The following is a 24,971-nucleotide window of genomic DNA, read 5'->3' as shown; positions in this document are numbered from 1 at the left end:
ATCAAAATGAACAGGCGTTTAATTTTTTACATCAAAAAGCTTCCTCACCATGTTTGCTTTTTTGAATTACATTTTTTGGAGCGGCAATTCAAAAGCTATGCAACCAAACATACACCCGGTATCGATTTACCTGTCAAAAGTCAAAAATCTTTCTTTTTTGACGTTTGTAAAATTCATCAACATCCTCGTGTTTTTAAAGCTTAAAAACGTAAGTTTTCTATTATTTAATCCATAAAATTCAAGCTAATTTTAATTATATTTTCAGATCTTTCAATATGGAAAACGACGCTGGTGAATTCGTTGACTTGTACTGTCCCAGAAAATGGTAAGTAATTCTAACCTTACACACACGTGTTTTATTTAATTTTTAACGCAAAACGAATATATTTTACACAAGATTTTGTTCTTAAAGTCGTTGTTAAAAGACTAGACACGCTACTAGTTGAATAAATGTTCTAAACAATTAATTTTTAGCTCTGCATCAAACAGAATTATCCATGCTAAAGACCATGCTTCCATCCAAATCAGCATTGCTGAAGTTGACCCAGCTACAGGCAGGATGACTGATACATCCAAAAGTTACGCTTTGTGTGGGGCTATCCGTCGTATGGGAGAATCCGATGACTGTATTGTCAGGTTAACGAAGAAGGATGGAATTATTGCTAAGTACGTTTTTTTGTATCTATTTGTCTTTGTTTTATGTAATGTATATGTTTAGTGTACTTAGTTGTAGATTATAGTGAAGGAATGTAATTGTTTTTAACATTATTTTATTTTGTTGCAGGAATTTCTAACATGGGTCTTTTAATCTGCAAGAATACCATATTTTTAATGTATTATTATCAGATTAATAAACCTACATAAGTTATTTTTTAAGTATTTTACGTGTTTTATTTTCCTTTTTTCTTTATTTTGATCTAATTAACAAATTAAAAAGGATTTAAAATAAATTAAATTAAAGCTCGACTGGTGCTGCCACCTGAGCGACAGTCGCGCGAACTAGAAATTTCAAACAGCAGGCACGGATAATTTTCCATACAGGAAAACAAAAGTTTAAACAAAAACATGGCGGAAAGTAGTGATAGTGCGGATAAGAACGGCGAAAGTACTCCGAAATTAACGAAATCCGGAAACAGTTCGCAAAATCAGGATGTAAATATAAACGCAAACGGTAAGTTTAAAACACCTAACCTAAATTCAAATTTAGCTGCCTCTTGACAGATGGATATTTATACAACATTAATTTTCATGTTTTCCCTATTTATATTATTTAAAAGTGTCTCGTTTTACAAACCTCCAAAAACACCGAATATTTCTGAACGTTTACTGGGGTTTTAACATTGTCAGATGTCCGAAATCAAAAGGTTACGGGTTTTTAACTTATGACTCATTTTTAACATTTATTCATAGAGATTCTGAATAAGAAACGTTTCGAAATGACTATTTAGGCCAGATCTTTTAAAGGAAACTCATAGCAAACCGTTTTTGTTGTTTTAAAGTAGTTAAAATATGAACAAATCTAGTTAGTGAATCAACAGGCTGTTTACATCTACCGGGTGCGTCCAAAAAGTAAAGCGCTTTATTCCAAAACACCTCGCCTGACTGAAATGTCTTTATTTTCAGTTCTGAGACCGATTTTACTGGAGGATTACGAGTACGAAGAGTCGCCTCAGAGCCTAGTAAACTTACTCAACTTTTACAAGTCTTCGTATACTACTTCCCCTAGCAGAGTGGATATTATAGTGGGCCTGATATTCTTGTTGATGGTTGAGTGTGGATTTATACCTGTTGGATTCACTGATCCAGATGTTTATTATGAATTTAGTTATCCGCGAGTAGCTGAATTAACTCAAACAGTGCCGATAGTGTCTAAAAACAACAGTAAACAATATGTAATACGGTTAATTTTACAGAATCTTGATTTGTACGAAGTAAAACTAGTAATTGTGTGCTTATCAGATGATTTAATCATAAATTGCTTTGTTAGAGGCGTTAAATTTGAAGTTAAGAGCATTCTTATAGACCCATTACTTTATTTTGTGTCTTCTAAAACCGATATCGGTTCAATAAAGTTTCAGAATTTAAGACAGCTGTCTCGGAAGGTCAAAGATGAAATAGCTTTTCCAGTAAAGTGTGCTATTCTGAAAGAGAATGAAATTCCTACTGCATGTTTTGAGGATTTGCCCAACGAGATACTTTTAATGATAATTAAAAAAGTTGCAAATAAAAACCAGTTAAAGAATGTTAATGTTAAATTGGCTGAATTAGTGAAAAAAGTTAGTAAAAATCATCATAGATTGATATAAAAAAACAATTTTATTCTGTAGGTTGTATAATTGTAATTTAATTATGATATTTTAATATATAGCTTTGAAAACAATTATTATGCTGTTTTATTTATAACCTATTACCTATATTTACAAGTATTACATACACAGATGTTTATCTAAGTACATATTCCATATAAAATTGTTTTTAGCCCATAGCGTCTATATTTATTATTTTATTAATATTTAGATAAGATTATTCAGTCTACTGAGTTTTTAAGTTGTTAAATTTGGGTTTATTTTTTAATTTGTACGTATTTTTTTTCGTTATAGACAATAGTGTGACGTCAATTGATCTCTCCCCAATTCCTGAAGCCACGTCGACAGGAACAACAGGGAAGATTTTGGATACTAGCAAAACAAATGGAGACATTGGTAAGTAAACTGCCAAGGATATTAATATTTTTGGTAACTGCCCTTAAAAGAGGTAAAGCGTTATACAAAAATTTCGTTACAATGTATGAAAACATTTTATAACTATGGAGGCGTAGTTTTCATATACAGGGTGAACTCAGGGTCTCAAGAAATCAGTAATAATATCATGGTCTTAATAATAGCCTTGTATATGAATTTTTAAAGTAGCTCAACCTAAGACGTTTATGGATGTAAAGCACCAGATGGCGGGGCGTGTTTCACAGTCTTTTACTACAGAAAAATATTTTTTGTTACTCTGAATTTTGAAGCGACCAATAAAAACAGAGAAAATAAAAATCGATAATTTTCGGACTGTGCCAATTGGTTACTAATCGACCAGATACTTTTTGTCTATTAGATGTGCTATAAAACCTGGTAATTATACAATTCGACCATTGTAAATACCCGATAAATTCCGCAAGGCCGACGAGGCCGATGCTTTTCACTGATAAGAAAAAAAAATGTTTGTTTAGGTAATTTCGAGATATTTTTCTTTCTGAATGCACATTTTTAAAGTATTTTATATTCTTTGTCCGCTTGATCTATTATACTGGTTGCATGTATCGAAGTTCTGTTTCTTCTAGTTTTAAAAAATGTTCTTATTTCTTTATAGTTGTAGTGTAAAATTAGATTAATTTTATTAAGTTTAATTATAATGTTTAGTGTAGAATACCAGAAATAGTTTAGTAGTGTTTTTATAGTTTATTATTTTCTAGTTAAGTAGTAGGTGAAGGGATAATTTGGTTATTTTTTCTTTTTGTTTGATTAATTAGTAAGTTTGATAATTTTTTCAGGGTAGAATACAAGTAGTTGTGTAGTGTTTTTATAAGATATTATATTAGTTTATTTTTTAGATGAGGTATTTGAGTATATTTTCTTTTTGTTTTTCTTCTAATTGTAATAATTCTATTAAGTATTGTGATAGATACACTATATCTTCCTTCAACTTCGTTGAAAAGTGCGTTATCATATAATTTTGGTTTTCTGGTAGAATATACGAAAAAAAAATCTGATCAAATTTATTTTAAATTAAATTAATCGAGTCTTATTAATCAAATTAATCTAGTCAAATAATAATAACAGTTAGTTTCTATTAGTTTCTAAATACTATACAGGGTCAGTTTCCTACGATCGATGTTCTCTATGGGTATCTCGGAAACCACTGGAGATAGAGAGTCGGTTAAATGGGGAAAGAATAATTGCAGTTTTGTAGGGCCATAAATTGTAGGGCCAAACATAAATATGCGCCTTTCGGATTTTTCGGAGAAGTTCAAGGCTTACTAGATATTTCGAAAAAAACAAATTTTGGCTATTTTAAAACTTGTCTCTAATTCCATTATAATCTACCGTATGATCGAATAAAAACGGCGTCAACGATGGCTATGAAATGAAGGTCGCTGTCATTTTATATGTAAAATTATATGGGAAATATCATCGATTGTCATTTCATAGCCATCGCTGACGCCATTTTTATTCGATCATACGGTATTTTAGACAAAAAGTTTCAGATAAAAGTTGTAGATAATCACATACCTAATGAGTTTGTGTTTTCTGTTTTTTTCCTAAAGCCTGTCATTTTTGACATATGACACAAACATTATGTTTTTTTAAATGGAAACCATAGTTGGCCATGACTTCATAAAAAGCGCCATTTTTTAGCGATATAGGTATAATATGTTTTTTTCGAAAAATTACAAGTTATAGCCAATTCTTTTCTTTCTTGGCTAATTTCCATACCAATAATACCATGCCAGTTAGTTGGCACCAAAAATGTAAAGAGTTTTATGTTTTAAAAAAAATGAAATGATTCTTTTATAAACCTACATTAAATCAAATTACAATAGGCATGTAACTTTTTTTAAATATTAATTAACAGCCATTATTATTATTAGCATTATCATAAAATATAAATAATGTACCAACATATTGAAATAATAATTTCTTTGTTAATACGGTTTAGAATTCTTAAAATAACAGGCAAAAATAATCCACAATTTACAATAAAATAAAAGTTTCGTTTATTAAAGTTCGCAGAAACCCGGGCTATTTTATTACATTACTCTGAGGAAAATAATGAAAATAATCGATATTTTTGACTCCGCCCCGAAAGGTTCACGATTTATCCTCCAGTTGGCAGCACATTTTGTCTAGTCGGTTGATCAACTTTAAGAATATATAAACAAGGATAATAGGGAAACGTTCACAGCGTATTCTGCAGATAAAAATAAGTAAAAAAGTTCGCATACAGATTTTCTTTTATTTCTTAATGAAATAAATTAATTATCGACAATATTAGTATCTGTACTTTTTGAAAATTTGTTACGTCTGTAAAAATAATCTAAAATGTCAATATTTCATGGGTATATTGATAAATGAGGTCTTAATTATAAGAAAATGCATTTTCTACGAAAACTTGAAGCAATAGGTATAAAATGGTATAATACAATATGATAGACAATTAAATTGTGCAACTGATTCACGTAAAATATACAGGGTGTTCCATTTAAATTAAAGAAGTTATTGCCGTTAAAACTAGTAATTATTTAATATAAATTTTTAGACACTCTGTATAAGGTAGTATTTTGTTTGTTATTGCAGCACAATATCTGATCAATAAATAAACTTCAGTAAATACTTAGTATTAAAAACTTTGATACCTTTGGAGAAATGAAGCCTTAACATTTTTACTGCAATTTTATAATAATAATACCGTATGATCGAGAAAAAACCGCGTCAGCGATGGCTATGGAATGAAGATCGCTGTCATTTTATATGTAAATTTATATGGGAAATGTCATTGATGTTCATTTCCCAGCCAACTGGACGCCGTTTTTTTTCGATCATACGGTATTTCAAAAACGGTAGGTTTAAGTGTGATAAACCTTCATGAAATTTACCTTTATTTCAATCGTAGAATCTAAAAATAGAATAATATACAGGGTGTTCTATTTAAAAAACTACAACTATAATATTTTTTACTTATTTGGGACACTCTGTATCTTGTAAAAATATTTTTAAATTGTAGCTCTAATAGTCCTTCAACGAACCCAAAATTACAATTTGTAAAAGTCTAATCGTTTAGCTGCAATACTCAGTGTCGTATGTGGTGAAAAAACCTGTATACAGGGTGGTCCGAACTTATTACGGAAACTCTCGGCAGTATATTCTGCAGATAAAAATAAGTAAAAAGTTTCGAAGATACAGGGTGTAGTATAAAGTAGTAAGTTTTATTTTTATTTCGAGATTTTTTCCGAATAATTTCTGAAGTAACGTCAATATTTAGATGAAAATTCGAGTCTGGAAGTTTTTTGACTTTGATTTCATGGTTCGTGAATTAATTTCGGGAGACGATAATGCAATTTTATCGTCGTGTAAGAAACAATATTTTTTTTTCCATAGCGAGTTACGTTTTAAAAAATATTCAGAAATTATTATTTCAAGGAATTTATTACGAGTAGAAAAAATATTGTGCTGGGTTGGCGTTGGTTTCTATGTAATTTGACAATTAAATAAAGCTGTCTCTTTAGTTGTCAGTTTTGAACAATGAGGTTTGAATTTGAGTCCACAAAACATCCCCCTTTAGAACTTTTTCTTTAATGGCCATAAGCGGGAGTAAAAGACCAACCGCCCGAACAAACACTAGAGGCGCCACCGGTCATCAAATGGTGTAAAAATTGCGAAAATTTAATCATCTAATTTTGACACAAGGGGTCGCGCTTAACTTTTTCAATTTTAATTCAATATTCATTATTTTCAATCCATATTATTAGAATTTGTTGTATTTTGTGAATGTATAAATGTTTTCTTAGTATAAAGTTGCATTATAGTAATTTAAATTATATTACATACATATTTAATTATGACATATATGCCAGTTGCCGTCTAAAATGTCATCTTGATAAAAAGTTAGTTATTGTCAAAAGTAGTTAAAATCATGTTAAAATATTAAAATTGACAAGTTATAATTAGATATTTTATATTATTTCAACAACAAACACATAAAAGTACAGCGTAATGTTGATATGCAGGTCCAAAACAAAAAGTGCCGTTATATTTTTCAGTTTTCGTTGTCAGCCGCGAAAGTTTCAGTGATTTTAGTGTTGTCGGATATTTTTATTTGTGAAATAGAAATATTGCGTTTGGATTGCAACACTAAAAGTGGAAGTTTTATTGCAATGTAAGTAAGCGTTTGTCCATTTTATATTTTACTTTTTTCATACCTACGACAAATATACATATTGTCGTGATCCTTGATTGGACCACCGTCGTCACCAATCTTGTAGTCGCTGCCACCAAATGTTGTAGTTCTCTATTTGACTCGTATCACCACTTGTTGGGAATGTTATTCTTTATTTTTTTTATAATTAAATTCTTACTAAGTTGTTATTACTTTTTATTTTTAAACTTTTAATACAAAATATAAATTTAGCAGTATTACGTCTATGAAAAATTTTTATGAATGTCCCCGGTCCCTTCTGTGACCGTGCTTTTATGAGAATGCCCTCTCCGAAAATCCACGGGCGTACTCTACTATTTCTTAATATTTTCAGGTAGGTTTGCAAAGGGACAAACATGACCATTTCTTAAGTAAATAGAAACCAGACATCGCGTCTGAAAGTAAAAACGAATTACAAAGGAAAACTAAAAAATGATGCAACTATTTATGACTATTTCTTCCAAATTTCATCTTAAGGTAATGGTTCTGTTTATTTGCATCACCCATCTTTCTGAGAAGAATAATAATGTTGATGGTATTTTTCGTACCTTAAATTCTTTAGGCATAGCCGTAGAATAAGGGTAAAAATAATATTTTATACAATTTGTCGAATATACATATACATATAACCATATTAAATGTATGTTCACAACACCTCCCCCCTTAATGAGAGATTTCATGAGGTGAAAGTGATATGAAATCTCAAAACAAATGTTTATATAATTAATTAGTATAACTCAGATGGAAATGAATAAAAGTACATATATAAAAGTATTATACAAGTCTTAACTACTAATTATAACTAACTTACATTCTAACTTAACTAACATTTTTTTTTATAACTATTGCAGATTTAAAAATGTATCAAATGCGGAAATTATTTTTCTTTTAATGGTCGCCTTGATGGTACATACCCAATGGGTCTGCGCGAGGGCGCCTGTAAATTAACATTCTCTTCTTCGGAGTTTTCATAGTTACCTACATTTTCAGAGTTTTGGCTAATATTACGATTATAATGAGCAACATATCTATCACTATTTCTAGAAGATGGTTCCACAGACTGATTAACTCTAATGCATAAGTTTGGAATAATTCCGCAACAGGCTGTCTTGTTAGTACATTTTGTATACAATTTATAAATAATAAAAATAATAGCAAGAAGAGCTAAGATATAGGCAATTACAGATGCTGGAAATGTATAATTGTTTACAAGTTTCCTTTTTAGAATTTCATCACCTAACTTTTCAATATCTTCTAGCTTATGGCTCGCTACATTAAGTTCGGGGATGTGCTTTGTTAATTTCCTATAATGTTCGTTGAGAAATATTTCACTAATGTTTATTTTTTCTTCCTTTATCCTTTCGCAACAATTATCACTAATGTCGAATGGTGGAATAAAATCACTTGAAATATTGGACTGGACCCGTCATCATCTGGTGAAAACAAAAGCTTCCCTGGAGACTTGCTGCTGCGTCTGGCGCTCCTTCAGTGTCCCCAATGTCTACGTCTCGTGTCGGGCTTCTTGCTGCTTCTTGGTGCACCTTCAAGAACTGCCCGTTGCCTCTATCTTCTTCCAAAAACTGGTAGGTTTTCTGCTGCGTCTGGCGCACCTTTCAGGAAACCTTGTAGTTTTTACCGCTGCCACCAATGTCGTGATCCTTGATTGACCACCGTCGTCACCAATCTTGTAGTCGCTGCCACCAAATGTTGTAGTTCTCTCTTATTTGACCTCGTATCACCACTTGTTGGGAATGTTATTCTTTATTTTTTTATAATTAAATCTACTTACTAAGTTGTTATTACTTTTTTATTTTTAAACTTTTAATACAAAATATAAATTTAGCAGTATTACGTCTATGAAAAATTTTTTATGAATGTCCCCGGTCCCTTCTGTGACCGTGCTTTTATGAGAATGCCCTCTCCGAAAATCCACGGGCGTACCTACTATTTCTTAATAATATTTTCAGGTAGGTTTGCAAAGGGACAAACATGACCATTTCTTAAGTAAATAGAAACCAGACATCGCGTCTGAAAGTAAACGAATTACAAAGGAAAACTAAAAATGATGCAACTATTTATGACTATTTCTTCCAAATTTCATCTTAAGGTAATGGTTCTGTTTATTTGCATCACCCATCTTTCTGAGAAGAATAATAATGTTGATGGTATTTTTCGTACCTTAAATTCTTTAGGCATAGCCGTAGAATAAGGGTAAAAATAATATTTTATACAATTTGTCGAATATACATATACATATAACCATATTAAATGTATGTTCACAACAATATATTGAAATTTTATAATTCGTTTTATTTAAAAAATGTTAGAAAACAGGCTTGTAATCCTGTAATTGACATAATTGTTATGTAATATATTCCATTTAAATGTAATATATTACTTTACAATTAAAAAATTTAAATTTAAAAAATATATTAAAAATATATACCTACAGCTTACCTACAGGCATTAATTAAAATTTTTTGAGTGCGAACAAACACGAGAGGCGCTTTATTATTTACTTTCATTTCTTAACATGATAGACGAAGTTCTAAAGGGGGATGTTTTGTGTTTGAGTCAATATTTTTTAATTCTCTTTCGTGTCGATTGCTGATTGAAAAGGAGCCAGAAATGGCTCAAAACGAAATAAGGAAATTACCAACAGATATTCAGGCTGAGGCGACAAACGCCATATCCAAACTACTTCCATTTAAATCCCGAATAACTTATGAAAAGGAATACAAAAATTTTCAAAAATGGAAGCAATTAAAAAACGTGCGAGAAGAAATAAAGTTTTTAACCTATCCTACCTCGCTGTTAAAGTATAATTTAATCTACTCTTGCGGTTAAAGTACTATTTTATCTACTATTTTTGATAGATATAAGGCAATTTTAACAGTTGTTATGGAAAAAGGAAATAAAAGAGCGTATATCCCACCGCGTCAGCGCTAGTGATCTCTGGATCAGCTGGTCTGGAGCTTTCCAGCTTTCGACAGCATGCTTTGTCTCGCCAGTCGTCGTCGGCCACCCTTTCCCCTGATCCGAAATCCATAACCTATAAATATCCGGATTGTGCCAGACATATTGTGCCAATTTTAAGTGCAGTTTGGTGTTTTTTAATTATCCTCTGGAGTATTTTTTTTTCAGAAATTGCTATAGGGCTAATTTTGATTGTTTTTTTTATTAAAACGGTTTGCAAGACTTTTATATGGTGGAAATGTTAAGTAATTTTATTTATAAGAAAATTTTTCGATTTATACGGGGTGTTCGAGAAATGTACGGCCAAGTTTTGGGAGCGATTCTTAAAAAATATCAAAAAAGCTCTTATAAAAATGAGTCTGGAAATGCATAGTTTTAAAGATACTACTTTAAAGGATATTAAAGCTTTAAATTATTTTTTTTTAATTATCTTATACATTGCGTCGAAATTTGTGGTGCACGGGGTCTGTAATAAGGCAGTAAAATACATAGGTAGCGTTTTTTGTGAAACAGATCATGGCTTGACTATTCTCCACTCATCCACTCTTCTCCTTCTTAAGTCCTCTTAAATCTTAAATAGCGATGGGAACTATCGAATGAATTAGACTATCGAATGGTTACTGAATGAATGATTTCAACTATCGAATGGTTTTATTCGAATAAAATCATTCATTCATTTGTATACTAAAGCATATGTGACAACCTCGCCGTGCGACTAAATGGCTATCGTTGAGCCACGACTATCGAATGCTGTTGATAAATGAAAAATGAAATTTAGTATTCGTTTGATTTTTGTGTGCGTCAGTGCATTATTAGTTCTTCCAAATTTTTATAACTTCACCTTATAAATACTGTGCTATTTTTGCGTTTATTAAAATATTTAAAATACTCAAAATAGTAGTTTTTTAATTGACGATTGTGTGTGTGTGCAGGTGTCAAAATTTTTCCGAAAATTTGTGTGATTTTCCATAACCCGATCTTTCAATTATTTTATTTTATATGGTATATATGGTCTATTTTTTTAATGGGAAATTTTGAGAAGTAGCAATTTTTTAAGAGAGATGAGATGAACTTGAAGTTTTACACGTGCCAATTTAAAAAAAAAGTTAACGATGTTTGTATTTTGTTTATGCTAATTTCTTATATGTAGTTTTTTATGAAGAAATATTTCATTTATTTTTAAAGTAAATGCCAGTAAAAGTAAATATTATTTTTAAATAATAATATAAAGTACCTAATATAAATAATTTTGATTTCTAATTTTTCATTTATATTTTCCTTCCATTACACTGCATGCTTAGAAAAATTAATAAATGTTTATATTTCATGATTTTAAAGTTTTTGTTAATATAACAAATTAGCTCTGCAATTATTATTATTTATTAAAACCAACGATGCCAAAAAAATTTAAAGACTATATTATTTTTAAATATGATCTAATATAAATAATTTTGACATCTAATTTGTTGTTTATATTTTGCTACTACGTAAAAAAATGTTTATATTAAATTATTTTAAATTTTGTTGTTAATAGATATAACAAATTATTACTGTTATTATTATTTTTATTAAACCAGTCTTTGTTTAAAAACATTAAAAATCATTTTCCTACATCCAAAATATTTTATTATCTAACCTAACCTAACAACAGAATATTAATAAAAAATGCAAAATATATAGACATACTATCCCTAACTAACTAAAGCCAAACAATAATATTCTTTGCTAATATCAACTATCACCAATATATGGCAACAGCGCCCTTCATAATGTATTTTCTGTATAAATACTAGCACCTCAATAAAAAAAATAATGTGTCCTTATCTTTATATGACTCCGCAAAAAATCAAAGATGCCGGCTTCTTTCTAGCATTGCCACCGACCGCTGTCGGGTTTCTCGGAAAGAAACCTACGTCGCCGGGCGACAACTAAAATCCAGTTAATATTTTATTATAATCGATCCTGACGAATAAATGAATTTCATAAATGAATGAATTTTATACTTAAATGAATGGTTTTTGCTGCCGAATTACTAGAATACAATATTTCAAGGCAGATGACGCATCTATTCGATAATTTTTATTCAAATAGTTTTCAACGAATGTTTTTTTACTAGCTATCGAATTATTCGAATGAATTGCAACTATCGAATGTTTCGATAGTATTCATTCGATAGTTCCCACTACTAATCTTAAACATCATTTTTCCTTCTGGTTTTCGGTCTACCCCTCCTTCTCTTTCCACCTAACCATTATTTTTTCTGTATTTGCTCTAGGTAGCCTAGGGAAACATTAAGGATATAATATAATATAATTTGTTATGAAGTATTTTAATAAAATTGAAATTTAATTTTTAATTTTTTTAATTGAGTCCAGAGATCTGCAATGAATTGGTTTTAATTTTTTTCTCGAAAACAGTTCTGTTATAGATGGGCATATAATACAAGAGAAAAAAATTGTAATTCTAGGTGCCTTGTCTAGCTTGAAGTATTTTCAGTAAGCTATCCTCTGGGACGCCACTGAAGTTAATAGTTATTTCAATTTAATTAGGCCTAAATTAGACCATTATTACTAAAAATGACACATAAAAGTTTAAAAGACTATCTTTAAAACTAGGCTTTTCGGGGCCCATGCTTATTGGAACTTCTTTTCATATTTTTTATAAGACCTTCTAAAATTTGGCCGGGCATTTTTGGAACATCCTCTATACAGGGTATCTTAAATAAGTGTAAACATATCTATGATTTTTTTTCAAAAAAAATTTGAAAATCTATATTTTTTCAAGAATTTTTTCTGTTGTAATTTTTTTAATATTCTCAGTTAAAAAACATAATATATCAATATACAGGGTGGTCCGAACTGTATTCCGGAAACTTTGGCAGCATATTCTGCAGTTAAAAATAAGTAAAGAAGTTCGTATAAATGTATGTATGTCCTGTAATTTTTATATTTGAGAGGGTGCAGTAGCTCATTTATTATGATTTTTTCCAAATATTTCTGAGTAACGTCAACATTTGATGAAATTGAGTTCATATGAGAAATTTGATTTTATAACAATATGACTTGGGGGCGCCACTAATATGTGTTTTAACTGTTTTGAAGAGTAATAACTTTTCGTTCGTACCTGTATGAAAGTACTGAGTGAAAAATAGACATTTCCGTGACTTTTTACGTAAAAAATGACGTAAATGTATATTTTTTTGCTCAGTAGCTTTATACAGGTACGGACTAAAAGTTATTATTCTTCAAACCAGTTAAAAAATATGTAGGTGGCGCCCTCTACAAGTAGGAGTCATATTGCCATCAAAAGCAAATTTCTCATATCAAAAAACTTCCAGACACCAATTTTCATCCAAATATTGACGTTACTGCATAAATTATTTAGAAAAAATCGAAATAATAATGAAACTTCTACACCCTGTATTTCCGAAACTAAGCATTTTGGGACATACATTTATACGAACTTTTTTACTTATTTTTATTTGCAGAATAGTTTTCGGGATATAGTTCAGACCACCCTCTGTATACAGGGTGTCATTGAAATGGTGTAAAAAAATCGGGGGTGATAGTACTCCTAAAAATAGTAAAAAAAGTTCCTATAAGTATAGGACGGAAAATACATATTAAGGGAGTTAGGGGCACTGAAAGGGTGAATTTAACTTACTTTTGAACCGCCATAACTTTCATAAGTTTATGTTGATTAACCAGTTAGCAACCCATCAGAGCAAACTCTGTCTTCAATTTTCTCGAAAACCATCGCTCTGGGCGATGTGCAACAAGAGAATATTACACCATTTCAATGACACCCTGTATATCTGGATAGCATTATACTTCTTCCAAAATTTGATCATTGAGAGTTATAAATAATAAAAATTCAAAATGGCTATCTTGTTGTGCTGGACTTTGGAATATATTTAAACCGAATGGTGCCGCATAGTCGCATCCTGGGGGAAACGGCATCGCATAAAAATCCTGGATGTTGACACACAGCCGCAGCGATGGAGACTTCCCTATTTATAGCCAAGGTGAGATTGAATTTGAATGCTGAATGCTACGCGCTCTCAAATGCAACGTTGCAATTTTTAATCCAGATTGTTTATGAATTTATACATTCGAAGAATCTGAATCCTAGCAAAAACAAAACCTAAAAAATGCCTATACACTACTGGCAAAGGAATATTAGCAATAGGAGGTTTTCAATGCGATAAAAAAAGATGGTAAGGCTGCAAAATACACTGCAGTGCAACAGAGACGGATAAAGTGTCTTTTCCCTACCATCGTATAGGGGAAGTGATCATAGAAGTGATACGACGAGAGAGCCCCTGCCTTGAAATATTGTATTCTAGTAATTCGGCAGCAAAAAACCATTCATTTATAAAATTCATTCATTTATCAAATTCATTTATTCGTCAGGATCGATTATAAAATATAAACTGATTTTAGTTGTCGTCCGGCGACGTAGGTTTTTTTTTCTAGAAACCCGACAGCGGTCGGTGGCAATGCTATGAAAGAAGCCGGCATCTTTGATTTTTTGCGGAGTCAAATAAAGATAAGGACACATTATTTTTTTTATTGAGGTGCTAGTATTTACACAGAAAATATATTATGAAGGGCGCTGTTGCCATATATTTGTATTAGTTGGTATTAGCAAAGAATATTATTCTTTAGCATTAGTTAGTTAGGGATAGTATATCTATATGTTTTGCATTTTTTTATTAATATTCTGTTCTTACACTGCAATAATACTGTTTATTTTGGATGTAGGAGAATGATTTTTAATGTTTTTAAGCAAAGACTAGTTTAATAAATAATAATAACAGTAATAATTTGTTATATCTATTAACAACAAAATTTACAATCATTTAATAATATAAACATTTGTTTTAAGTAGTAGCAAAATATCAACAACAAATAGAAGTCAAAAGTATTTATATTAGATCGTATTTAAAAATAATATAGTCTCTAAATGGCAACGTTGGTTTATTAAATAATAATAATTACAGAACTAATTAGTTATATTAACAACAAATTTTAAAATTATGAAATATAAACATTTATTAATTTTCTAAGCATGCAGTATAATGGAAGGAAAATATAAATAAAAAATTATAAATCAAAATTATTTATATTACTTTATATTATTATTTAAAAATAATATTTACTTTTGCTGGCATTTACTTTAAAACATAAATGAAATATTTCTTCGCAAAAAACAATATGTAAGAGAATTAGCATAAACAAAATACAAACATTGTTAACTTTTTTTTTAAATTGGCACCTGTAAAACTTTCAATTTAATTTTCTCACCCCAAAATTTGAGTTCGACAACAATTTACTTAACCACATTACTTAAATATGATTATTAAGTTCAACTAATTCATATTATTAAAACATCTAAAATAAAAATATGTATTTTTAAAATTAATTGTAAGTTCATCTCCTCTCTGTTAAAAATTGCTACTTCTCAAAATTTCCCTTTAAAAAAATGCAATCTAACCTAACCATAATATAGCATATAAAATTAAATAATTGAAAGATCGGGCTACGGAAAATCACACAAATTTTCGGAAAAATTTTGACCACTTTGCACACAATCGTCAATTAAAAAAAAACTACTATTTTAGTATTTTAAATATTTTAATAAACGCAAAAATAGCATAGTATTTACAAGGCGAAGTTATAAAAATTTGGAAGAACTACAAGACGCACACAAAAATCAAACGCACAATACTAAATTCCATTTATCAAAAGCATTCGATAGTCGTGGCGCAACAATAACCATTTAGTCGGCGAGGTTGTCACATATGCTTTAGTATACAAATGAATGAATGATTTTATTCGAATGAAACTATTCGATAGTTGAAATCATTCATTCAGTAACCATTCGATAGTCTAATTCATTCGATAGTTCCCATCGCTACTATATAGTGTCAACGCAGTTTTCCAACTATAAAAATTTGTGAGATCTCATGTAAAACCAAGTCAGTTATTTTAGCTAGGGTCTAATGAAAGCACATATTCAACAATTTTGTTGTAAATTGTTTTCTCTTTTACAATCTCTCTCCTACATATCAGAATTATCTCCTTTTTTGAGATAATCACAATTTTGTTCTATTTATCTAGATTTTTTCCATCAAGATCACTTTACTTGCTCTAGTTTTCGAGAAAATATTAAATATAATTAATGATCTCAGCCAGAAAAGACAAAACTTGTACCTGTATCGTAAACTTCGCCTGATAAGATAAGGTTATCAACGCTAGGCAAATTAAAAAAAAAGTTTAAAATTAATCAGATAATCAGTACGTTGTCGGCGACGTGATCACGATTCAAAACGCGGAAAATGTCGATTTTTTGGGTCTATTCGAGCCCCTTTCCGGGGTGAAACAACTCTAGTGAGTTTATCTAGTGTGTAGTGTTGGTTAAAAATGAGTGGTTTCTTAAGGAGGATATCTAGGAGTCGCAGAAATCTGAATAGATCTTTTTCTGTTGATTCCATAGATAATATTTCTGAGGAGGACGAGGGGGGATTTGGTGAAACCTCTGGTGAGACTTATTTGATTAGAAAGCTATCAATTTTATTGTTGGATTTTTGTTGTTGCGAAGGGTGTGGTCTAGAGGTGGGCAAAAATTGGACGAGTCATATTAAAAATGAATCGAAAAAAAAATGATTCGATTCATGGCTTGGAATACGGTTTCTTCAATTGAATCGTAGCCAGCACGGAATCAGAAAATTTAAACAAACGAGTCGTAAGAATAATTGAATCGGATCACAATGCGACTCGGTCGTTTCGGACGGTAGCTTCGTTCAAAGAATCGTTAGAATTGATTCATTGCTTACAATTCGGTTAGTTTAAAAAATGAATATTAGAATTATACCGGGTGTTGGATCGTCAGACGGGACATAGGAAATCCCATATAAATTTTAATGGGGTCAATTATTGGCTTCCCTAATTATTTTAGAGAATAATTCTACTTAGGTTTATTGAAGAGCACTAAAACCCACATTCAAAAGAATAACTTTAGATATTTTTGATTAGCTCGTTTACGAGTTATCGCCGATTTCTTTTTAAATATTTCTCCTTTCTTATGGCCCTGTATTTACTTATGAGCACCAGTCAAGGTAAAAGATAACTGTCAAATGAAGTTGTCATTTCAGAAATTTACCTATTTAGTGCTTTATTATTATTGAAAACTTGTTGAAAACTCATTCCTACATCGGAAATCTTAAAGATGTATATATAAATACAAATTAATATGAATTAAAGTAAAATAAAGTAATCAATTACAAGGTTAATTATAGTATTATTGCAATATTCAATAACTTATTAATTTAAGTACTATTAAATTGTTAGAACTTTAGGATTTAAGATGTTCCAATATTCTTCTATCGACTGCCAGACAATAACCCAGGCGATCATAAAATTCTCTTCTTACATTCGCTAGTTGGTAAACTGAAATTCTATTGCATTCGGCAGAAATAGCATTTTTTAACTCGTCTAGATTTAGGTATTTGGGTATTTTTTATCCTTGTATATCCTGTTTTTTAAATGGCCCCAGATAAAGAAATCATTTAGCGAAATATCAGGAGACCTTGCTGGCCAATTTACTGTATGATTTAGGCCAATAACGTTTCCGTTAAAACTATATTATCTAAATATTCCCGAACAGCCAGGGTAATATGTGCCGGGCAGCCATCCATTTGGTACCAAACTTCCTGATTTTCCCTAGCGGCATCATGTAAAGCAGGTAAAATATGATTTTCGAGTAGTTCCAAATAATATTCTGCATTTAAATTTCGCGTAAGAAATAATGGCCCGATAATATTGTGTCCGAATATCCCTGTCCAAATATTTACTTTCTGTGGATATTGCGTCCTTGTTTCGACAAACCTGTGTTGGTTTTCTTTGTTCCAATATCGATAATTTTGAACATTGGGTTCATTATTTAAGGTAAACGTGCATTCGTCAGTGAAACATATGTTTTTTAAAAATTCCCCATCCGTAAAACAAAACATACGCCGTCTTTCCATCATCTCGTAGCTCTTGGTGCTTTTCATATTTGAAGGAATAGTATTTATGTCGTTTCAAAATTCGAAACGCTGTAGTGTGATCTATTCCTATTTTATCCTCAAGTTTCCTTTGTGCTGATCTTTCTATCGTTCTCTTCCACGTACAATAAAAACTTCCAAGTCGGTATCATTTCTTGTGTATCTTCTCTTTGTACCTGCCTTGCTTCACATCTGCAGTTATTTATTAGGGTACCTTTGGTCTCAAATCCTTGGATATTCCTTGGATATTCCAGGTACGGTCTTTTGATAACAGCAAACATTTCCGACACCTGATTTGATAATACTCCCTTTAATCATTCAATATCAATCTTTTGTTCGGTAGTGTAATTCATGGCTAATATTTTCGATGTAGGTATGAGTTTTTAATAATAATAATAAAGCACTAAATAGATAAATTTCTGAAATGACAACTTCATTTGACAGTTATCTTTTACCTTGACTGGTGCTATACTGGTGCTCGTAAGTAAATACAGGGACATAAGAAAGGAGAAATATTTAAAAAGAAATCGGCGATAACTCGTAAACGGGCTAATCAAAAATATCTAAAGTTATTCTTTTGAATGTGGGTTTTAGTGATCTTCAATAAACCTAAATAGAATTATTCTCTAAAATAATTAGGGAATCCAATAATTGACCCCATTAAAATTTACATGGGATTTCTTATGTCCCGCTTGACGATGCAACACCCAATATACTATGAGCTTGTTATCCAAACGTTTGTAATAAACCCTTCAATTTAATATAACAGCTATTAAATTGAAAGATTTGAAGGACATGTTTGAAAAAATGACTACTTATAATTACTTACTTACTTACTTTTAATTTATTTGTGTAATCTGCACATTTTCTTATTTCTCCTCTTTTCAATAGCCCGCAAATTTTGTGGAATACCTACCCAAACCGAAAATACACACTTTTATGCAAATGTTTAATAATGTTAACGCCCCTCAAAATTTATATAAGAAGAGAAGAAATTTTGAACCTAATCAAAAAACTGGTGTGTTCTTTTTTTGTTTACATGTTTTGTTCATTATTTATAATGATTTACAGTAATTTTGTTAAATTATACGAATATTCTCGTTGATTATTGGTTTGAAATAAATATGACAATGCCCTCCAATGAAAATGCGAGTTGCTAAACTCTAATAATTCTAATTCTAAGTTAGCAAATGAGCTAGATGCTTTATCTAGACCGTTATTGAGAAGCTACAAACCTACAGATGAAAATATCCATGAAAGTTTACTTCCTAGCAATCAACCAGAGGATATTGGTACCTAGTATCAAGTTTATTATATGATTTTCTTAGCTTTAAATCAAATGAAATTTGGGGTTTGCGCGATCGTGCGATCCAAACAAAAGTAATGTAGAATATGCTCGTGTAAAGCGCCATTTTTAACCTAAAAGCCTTAATATTTAACCCAGGCGCGTTATATTTTAGGGGGGGCCTTGACCCCATGGGCCCCCTTTGTATCCGCCACTGCTTTCGAGTAACCAAAAGATAATTATAATAATTTTTATATTCTTTAAACGTTTTATAACCAAATTTTTAAATGGATAATTTTAATACATATAAAAAATTAACACAAAACATTATTTGTATAAAAAATCCATCCTCCTGTCTTTTTTTGTTGAAAACGTCGATCACTTTGTTGTCAAAAGTCATGTATCAACTGAATAAACGTTTTTCTGTTGACAATGTTGCTAGCGCGTTCAGTCTATCCCTGACATAGTACTTCAAAAAAAAAGTTTTTATACGTTTCCAGAGTTGAATTTGTTGGTTTCCGAAAACACTGTCGTCAAGTTATTTTCCGATATAAAGACTAAGACTGATAAAACACCGTCCACACTGCAATCATCTCTCTCTCATAAATTGCTGTAAGTCTGGGTTTTTAATTTTTATACTGTCTAATATTGGATATGATTTACAGTAGATTCAAAATGATTTTGTGGAAATGACTTCCTGTAAAATGTGAAACTTTGGCATCAAATAGTTTGGCTGCATTTAAATGATCCTTGAAAATCGAAACGGTCTTTTTGACATGAACTAAAATTGTATCCAATACTTCTTGGCGATTGTAATTGGGTCTGTCTCCAGCTGATGTCACACGTGGTTGCTTGGCAGGATGTATTACTTTTGATCTTCGTCACAGTCTCCAAATTATTAAAGTTTTGCCTGGATTTGAACAATTTGTTGCTCAAATTAATCAACTGGCGGCTTGCATTTGGGATTCGTCACCTACGTGTGTTATGCCTGATTGAAAAAATCTCGACATGAGTCATTAATCTATGAGAACATATCGGAAAACCAGTACATGAACTCTGGACATCTAAGCGTCATTAATAAACCAGATGCGTACCTTATTGTGGTTACGATATCGCATTCAATTTTAACGCAACACCCGCTAATAACTTTAAGCGCCTCATTATATTCAAAAACAGTACATACGACGCTATTTTAAATAATCCATTTCGTAGCTACGGCGCATGTGCGGGTATTTGTTTAAACAAATTAGCAGATCCAAAATTTATTTTAGGTTTTGTTTGATCGGTTTTGAATTTGAGAAGGACTGAACATTTATTAAAATATTTTGATATTTATTTACCTATGTTGTTTTAATTAAAGCGCCGTCGTAGCTTTGTGCTATTAGTTTAGAATTATCAGCCAGTGAATTTAAAATTAATTTCAATTGGTCCATGAGGCAATTGGCTAAACATATCGCAGCATACCCCTCTGGTTTAACGAATGCCCAAAACATCTCAAAAATTTCAATGCTTAAAAACATACCGGAATTATAACTACCATTTGTTGTTGATTTGAGATATCTGTTGATTCGTCGGCTTCTATGGCAATAAACTTAGCTGGGATTTTTATTTGATTTATGGTTCAAAATATCGATTATACCTCTTCCAAACATAGCATCTAATAAATCATTTAGGTTTACAGTTTTTGAGGTAGCCCTATTAAGAGAATTTGTTGAGTGTTGCCCTAAATTCAGAGGCAGAAGTTGATTAATAAAGCACTTGAAATAAGCACTTTAGCCCTTTTAGTTTTCAAAATACCTTTGTCATGTCCCCCTCAATTTCAACTCAAAAGCAATTCAAAGTTAAATTATAGTTTAATTATGCGGATGCGATTTTGAACAGAATTCATATTTCCGATCCGATGTAAAATGAAAGTTAATAGCTTGTGCCCTAAAAGGAAATAACACCTGGCCTTACCAAGGTCCTTGCACGCTATCAAGTTTATATGATTTTCTTCTCTTTAACGCCAAATATTTTGGTGTTTGCACCATCGTTTGATTCTTACCACTTTTCATCTCGCTAGCTCGTGTGTCACGACACTCACGACCTCGAATTTTTATTCCCAGCGCGCGTTAAGAAGTTTTATTTCAAAAATTGAAATACTAATAAATTAATTTTCAACGATAAATTTTCTTACTATACCCAAGCCATTAAAAAAATAATTCTATTATTATCATTTTTTTTACTTCATGAAAATCGACACCATGATAATTTTTAATCAGTTATTGAATTGCACTTTTTTTGACAAATTTCTAAAATTGGTGTTTTATAATAAGTAATTATCGATAAACCATAGAAATATAAAGCTATAATATGTGTCATTTTACAGTCTAGAAAGCTATAAAAGATTTTTTTATGATTGTACTTGTTTTATAATGAAATATTTATGTTTTTTCTTGTTATAGGTACGCCTCCAGATGGAAAAAACGATGGTAAGTAAAAATAGACTTTATTTAATATTATACAGGGTGTACCTTAAATAAGAGGAAGTATTTTAACTAGTAATATGTATACTTCGACCCTAGAACTAGAAACATGCCTCTGAGTTTATTTTGCCAAAAAAAAATTGTTGAAAATTTTACATTTTTCTTATTAATTTCAAAGTTAAATAGCTTGCTTACTTGCTCTTATTTAAACACACTGTAGAAATTTTTATGAGGTAAAATTTTCATTATTTTCGATAGATAAATATCACGTTTTAATAGTGCCAGTAAAGGATTATTACTGTCTTTTAATTATTTTATAAATAAACAACAAAAAGCATCATCACCGGACATAAATAATTGAATATCTATCATTAAATTTATCGGTACTTGTAATATCAAATTTTACAGCCTGGAATACCTATAAACTTCATTTCCTTTTGAAGATACCGATCATTTATTTTAAATGAATATTTTTACGACATTATAAAAGAAGTATAATCAATCAATTTCATTTTTTTTGTAATTAGGTATTAATATATTATTAATATTTTGTTTTAATAGTTATAATACAGGATGTAAGAGTATCTTGGAACAGAAAAAAATCGAAAAATTTTTAATGATAGCTATACCGGGTGTGTCTCAAAAGAACCTCACCCCCTATAACTTTTTTATTTTTTCAGATAAAACAACGAGATTTGGTATGTTAGTATATGACAAAAATTAGGATTGATTGGCGTATTCAATTGTTTTCGGTCACTTCCTGTTTTACCGGAAATGACTACAACTTTTGATTTTTAAATGGCACTCTCGGTATTTTTTTACTTTATTCGATAGAAAATGACACTCTGAGTAAAATGCCATATCATATGTGAACTTTTGAGATTCTCGCTTAAAAAATCGTATTTTAAATTTCAATCTAGAGTGCCATGGCTGTGTTAAAAACACTAATTTTTAATCAAGGAGCCTTGGAAAAATAGATTTGATCGTCTAAAATTTTACGTGTCTTGTCCTGGTGGCTTAAAAGATGCCCAAATCATATTTTTAATCATAATTATTTTTCTTCAAATGGAACGAGGGTGGTCATTAGCATATTATTTGGAAAAAAATATTTTTTTATGAATATTTTGTTTACCACACACTTGGTATTTTCAGTCAAATTGTTTTTTTACTTGGTATTTTCAGTCAAAACAATTTTAAATAAACCATATGCGAAAATATAAAAAATTGACATATGATATGCCACTCTATTCGTAGTGCCATTTTCTACCGAATAAAGTAGAAAAATACTGAGTGTGTCATTTAAAAATTAAAAGTTGTAGTCATTTCCGGTGAAACAGAAAGTGACCGAAAACAATATTGAATACGTCAATCAATCTTGATTTATGTCAAATACTAACGTACCAAAACATGTTTTTTTATCTGAAAAATAAAAAAGTTATAGGGGTGAGCCGTTTTTGAGAAACACCCGCTATACAAATTTATGATTAATATTCTTAAAAATTCTTTTTAACTAACGAAGAAGAATATCCACTACACTCAGTTACATTCCTAATGTAATTTCTTTCTATTTCATTTCTTTTTTTTGTAAGTGGAAAACTAAGTACTTTATGAACTAAGAAATTTAAACTAGCCGTCTTAAATGTCTTAGTTAAAAAAATAAAAATCTTTTACAAATGAATTTTGAGACAAGTTCAAATAACCATACGCCACTTGTCTAAATGACTCACATGTTAAATCTTGAAACCTGCATTTGACATGCAGGAACCCTAGCAATATGGAGAAAACTCCCTTTATAAAAATAGGGGAATCACCAACCTCTCTCTCTAAAGCATTTCATCCCCATAGTTTCAAGGCTAGGAAACTACTCTGTGTCATTCTCCACCCCAAACCACAATAAGAACAACGTGTTTTAGATTTTCTACACGTTTCAAACCGACTTGAGGGTGAGATGTATGATGGGGATTGGCCATTAGTGCTTTGTTTCCCTCCTTCTCTGTTTTGTCCAGGTTTAAAGGGCCTGAAAAACGGTCAGGTGTTCTCCATCTCTGTCTGTGCCACTGTGTTTGATAGGGTGTGGGTGGAAGGGCAGAAGTAGATACGCGACGAAGGGTCATTTAATATTGTACAGGGTTGTATTAAGGGAAAATATTTTCGTTAATACAACCGGATAATACAAAAAGTTGTTATTAAATTTGAAACATATATGGATTTTTTCACTATGAACTGACAGTTTTACTGGACCACGGGTTATACAGGGTGACTATTAAATAAGTGTAATATTTTCAAAGCTGGTAGATCTCGATAAAAAAACATATTTTCTCTTTACCGTTTTTCAAATAAGTCCAAAATAACTGAGTTATTTTATTTTGAAAAATAAAAAAAATAATTTTTTGCTTAAATTTTCAGAATCACTGGAACTTTTCTGGGTTTTCTTTCTTGTAAATTTAATCTACTACCTATGTTGCCATATTATCAAGAAATAATGTTTTTTAACTAAAAACTAAAAAAATGCTAAATTCAGTTCTTATTATGTTCTGATAACTTTCAATATACACGGTGTTCCAATATTCCGTGGAAATATCTTAAAAAATGTGTTTATTTCTTTTAAATTTTGACGCCCTCTAATAGATAAACGACGTACATTTGTATATTTGTATATAGATTGTGTGCAATTATCTTATTTTGATTCTCCAAAAATACGTAGTAGTCCACAGAATATTAAGACACCCTGTATAGAAAAATATATACCCATAAAAATTTCCAAATTTTACTTCAGATTTTTTTTGTTTAATAAGTATTTATGTAAGAAAAAACTAATATATAAAAAGAAACAATGTACTAAGTAAACTAACCTAATTATTTGTTTATTTTATGATTCACTTCTATGAAATGTGTTATCTTTTCATACGAACACATTATATGTATAGTGCTAATAATGATTATCAATGCGTATGACAAAAGAACATGATAAACTATAATATATTCGATAGCGGTTACACAGTATAGCCAGTATTTTAAACACTTTAAACCATATTATAATGATGATAATACATATTATATCAATTTGATAATATTTTAAATTAACATTAAGCATTATTAATAACTTTTGTACATTAATTTCCTCAATTATACAATACAGCGTGTCCCATAAACCCACCCCAGAAACACGCCAATGAAGTTTATTTTGCAAAAAAATGCTGAAAATTCTACATTTTTCTTGACATTTTCAGGGAAATAAAAA

The 24,971-nt window shown here is 30.5% G+C and overlaps 2 protein-coding genes across 5 annotated transcripts in view; both read left to right on the top strand.

Annotated features, from left to right (window-relative positions):
• The first annotated feature begins 115 nt into the window (after positions 1-115).
• Positions 116-879, top strand: LOC115887195 (40S ribosomal protein S21-like). Its single transcript, XM_030906548.1, has 4 exons — positions 116-208; positions 266-325; positions 475-666; positions 785-879. Exons 2-4 carry the CDS (start codon positions 276-278, stop codon positions 792-794), a joined length of 252 nt encoding a protein of 83 aa, XP_030762408.1. The 5' UTR covers positions 116-208; positions 266-275; the 3' UTR covers positions 795-879.
• Positions 880-998: 119 nt separating this feature from the next.
• The window catches only part of LOC115887206 (phosphatase and actin regulator 3), a 155,678-nt gene continuing 131,705 nt past the window's right edge, over positions 999-24,971 (top strand). For 2 of the 4 annotated variants that reach the window (XM_030906568.1, XM_030906566.1), the window contains exons 1-3: positions 999-1,171; positions 2,601-2,702; positions 21,710-21,736. In XM_030906568.1, the coding sequence (XP_030762428.1) occupies positions 1,066-1,171; positions 2,601-2,702; positions 21,710-21,736 (235 nt within the window). In that variant the 5' untranslated portion in view covers positions 999-1,065. Of the gene's footprint in view, positions 1,172-2,600; positions 2,703-16,219; positions 16,477-21,709; positions 21,737-24,971 lie in introns of those variants that run through there. The other 2 variants (XM_030906570.1, XM_030906569.1) reach the window with 1 other exon arrangement.

Source organism: Sitophilus oryzae, unplaced genomic scaffold (genome assembly GCF_002938485.1).
Source record: "Sitophilus oryzae breed Bouriz unplaced genomic scaffold, Soryzae_2.0 scaffold_555_pilon_pilon, whole genome shotgun sequence".
NCBI lineage: Eukaryota > Metazoa > Arthropoda > Insecta > Coleoptera > Curculionidae > Sitophilus > Sitophilus oryzae.
This window is presented reverse-complemented; position numbering and strand designations above follow the sequence as displayed.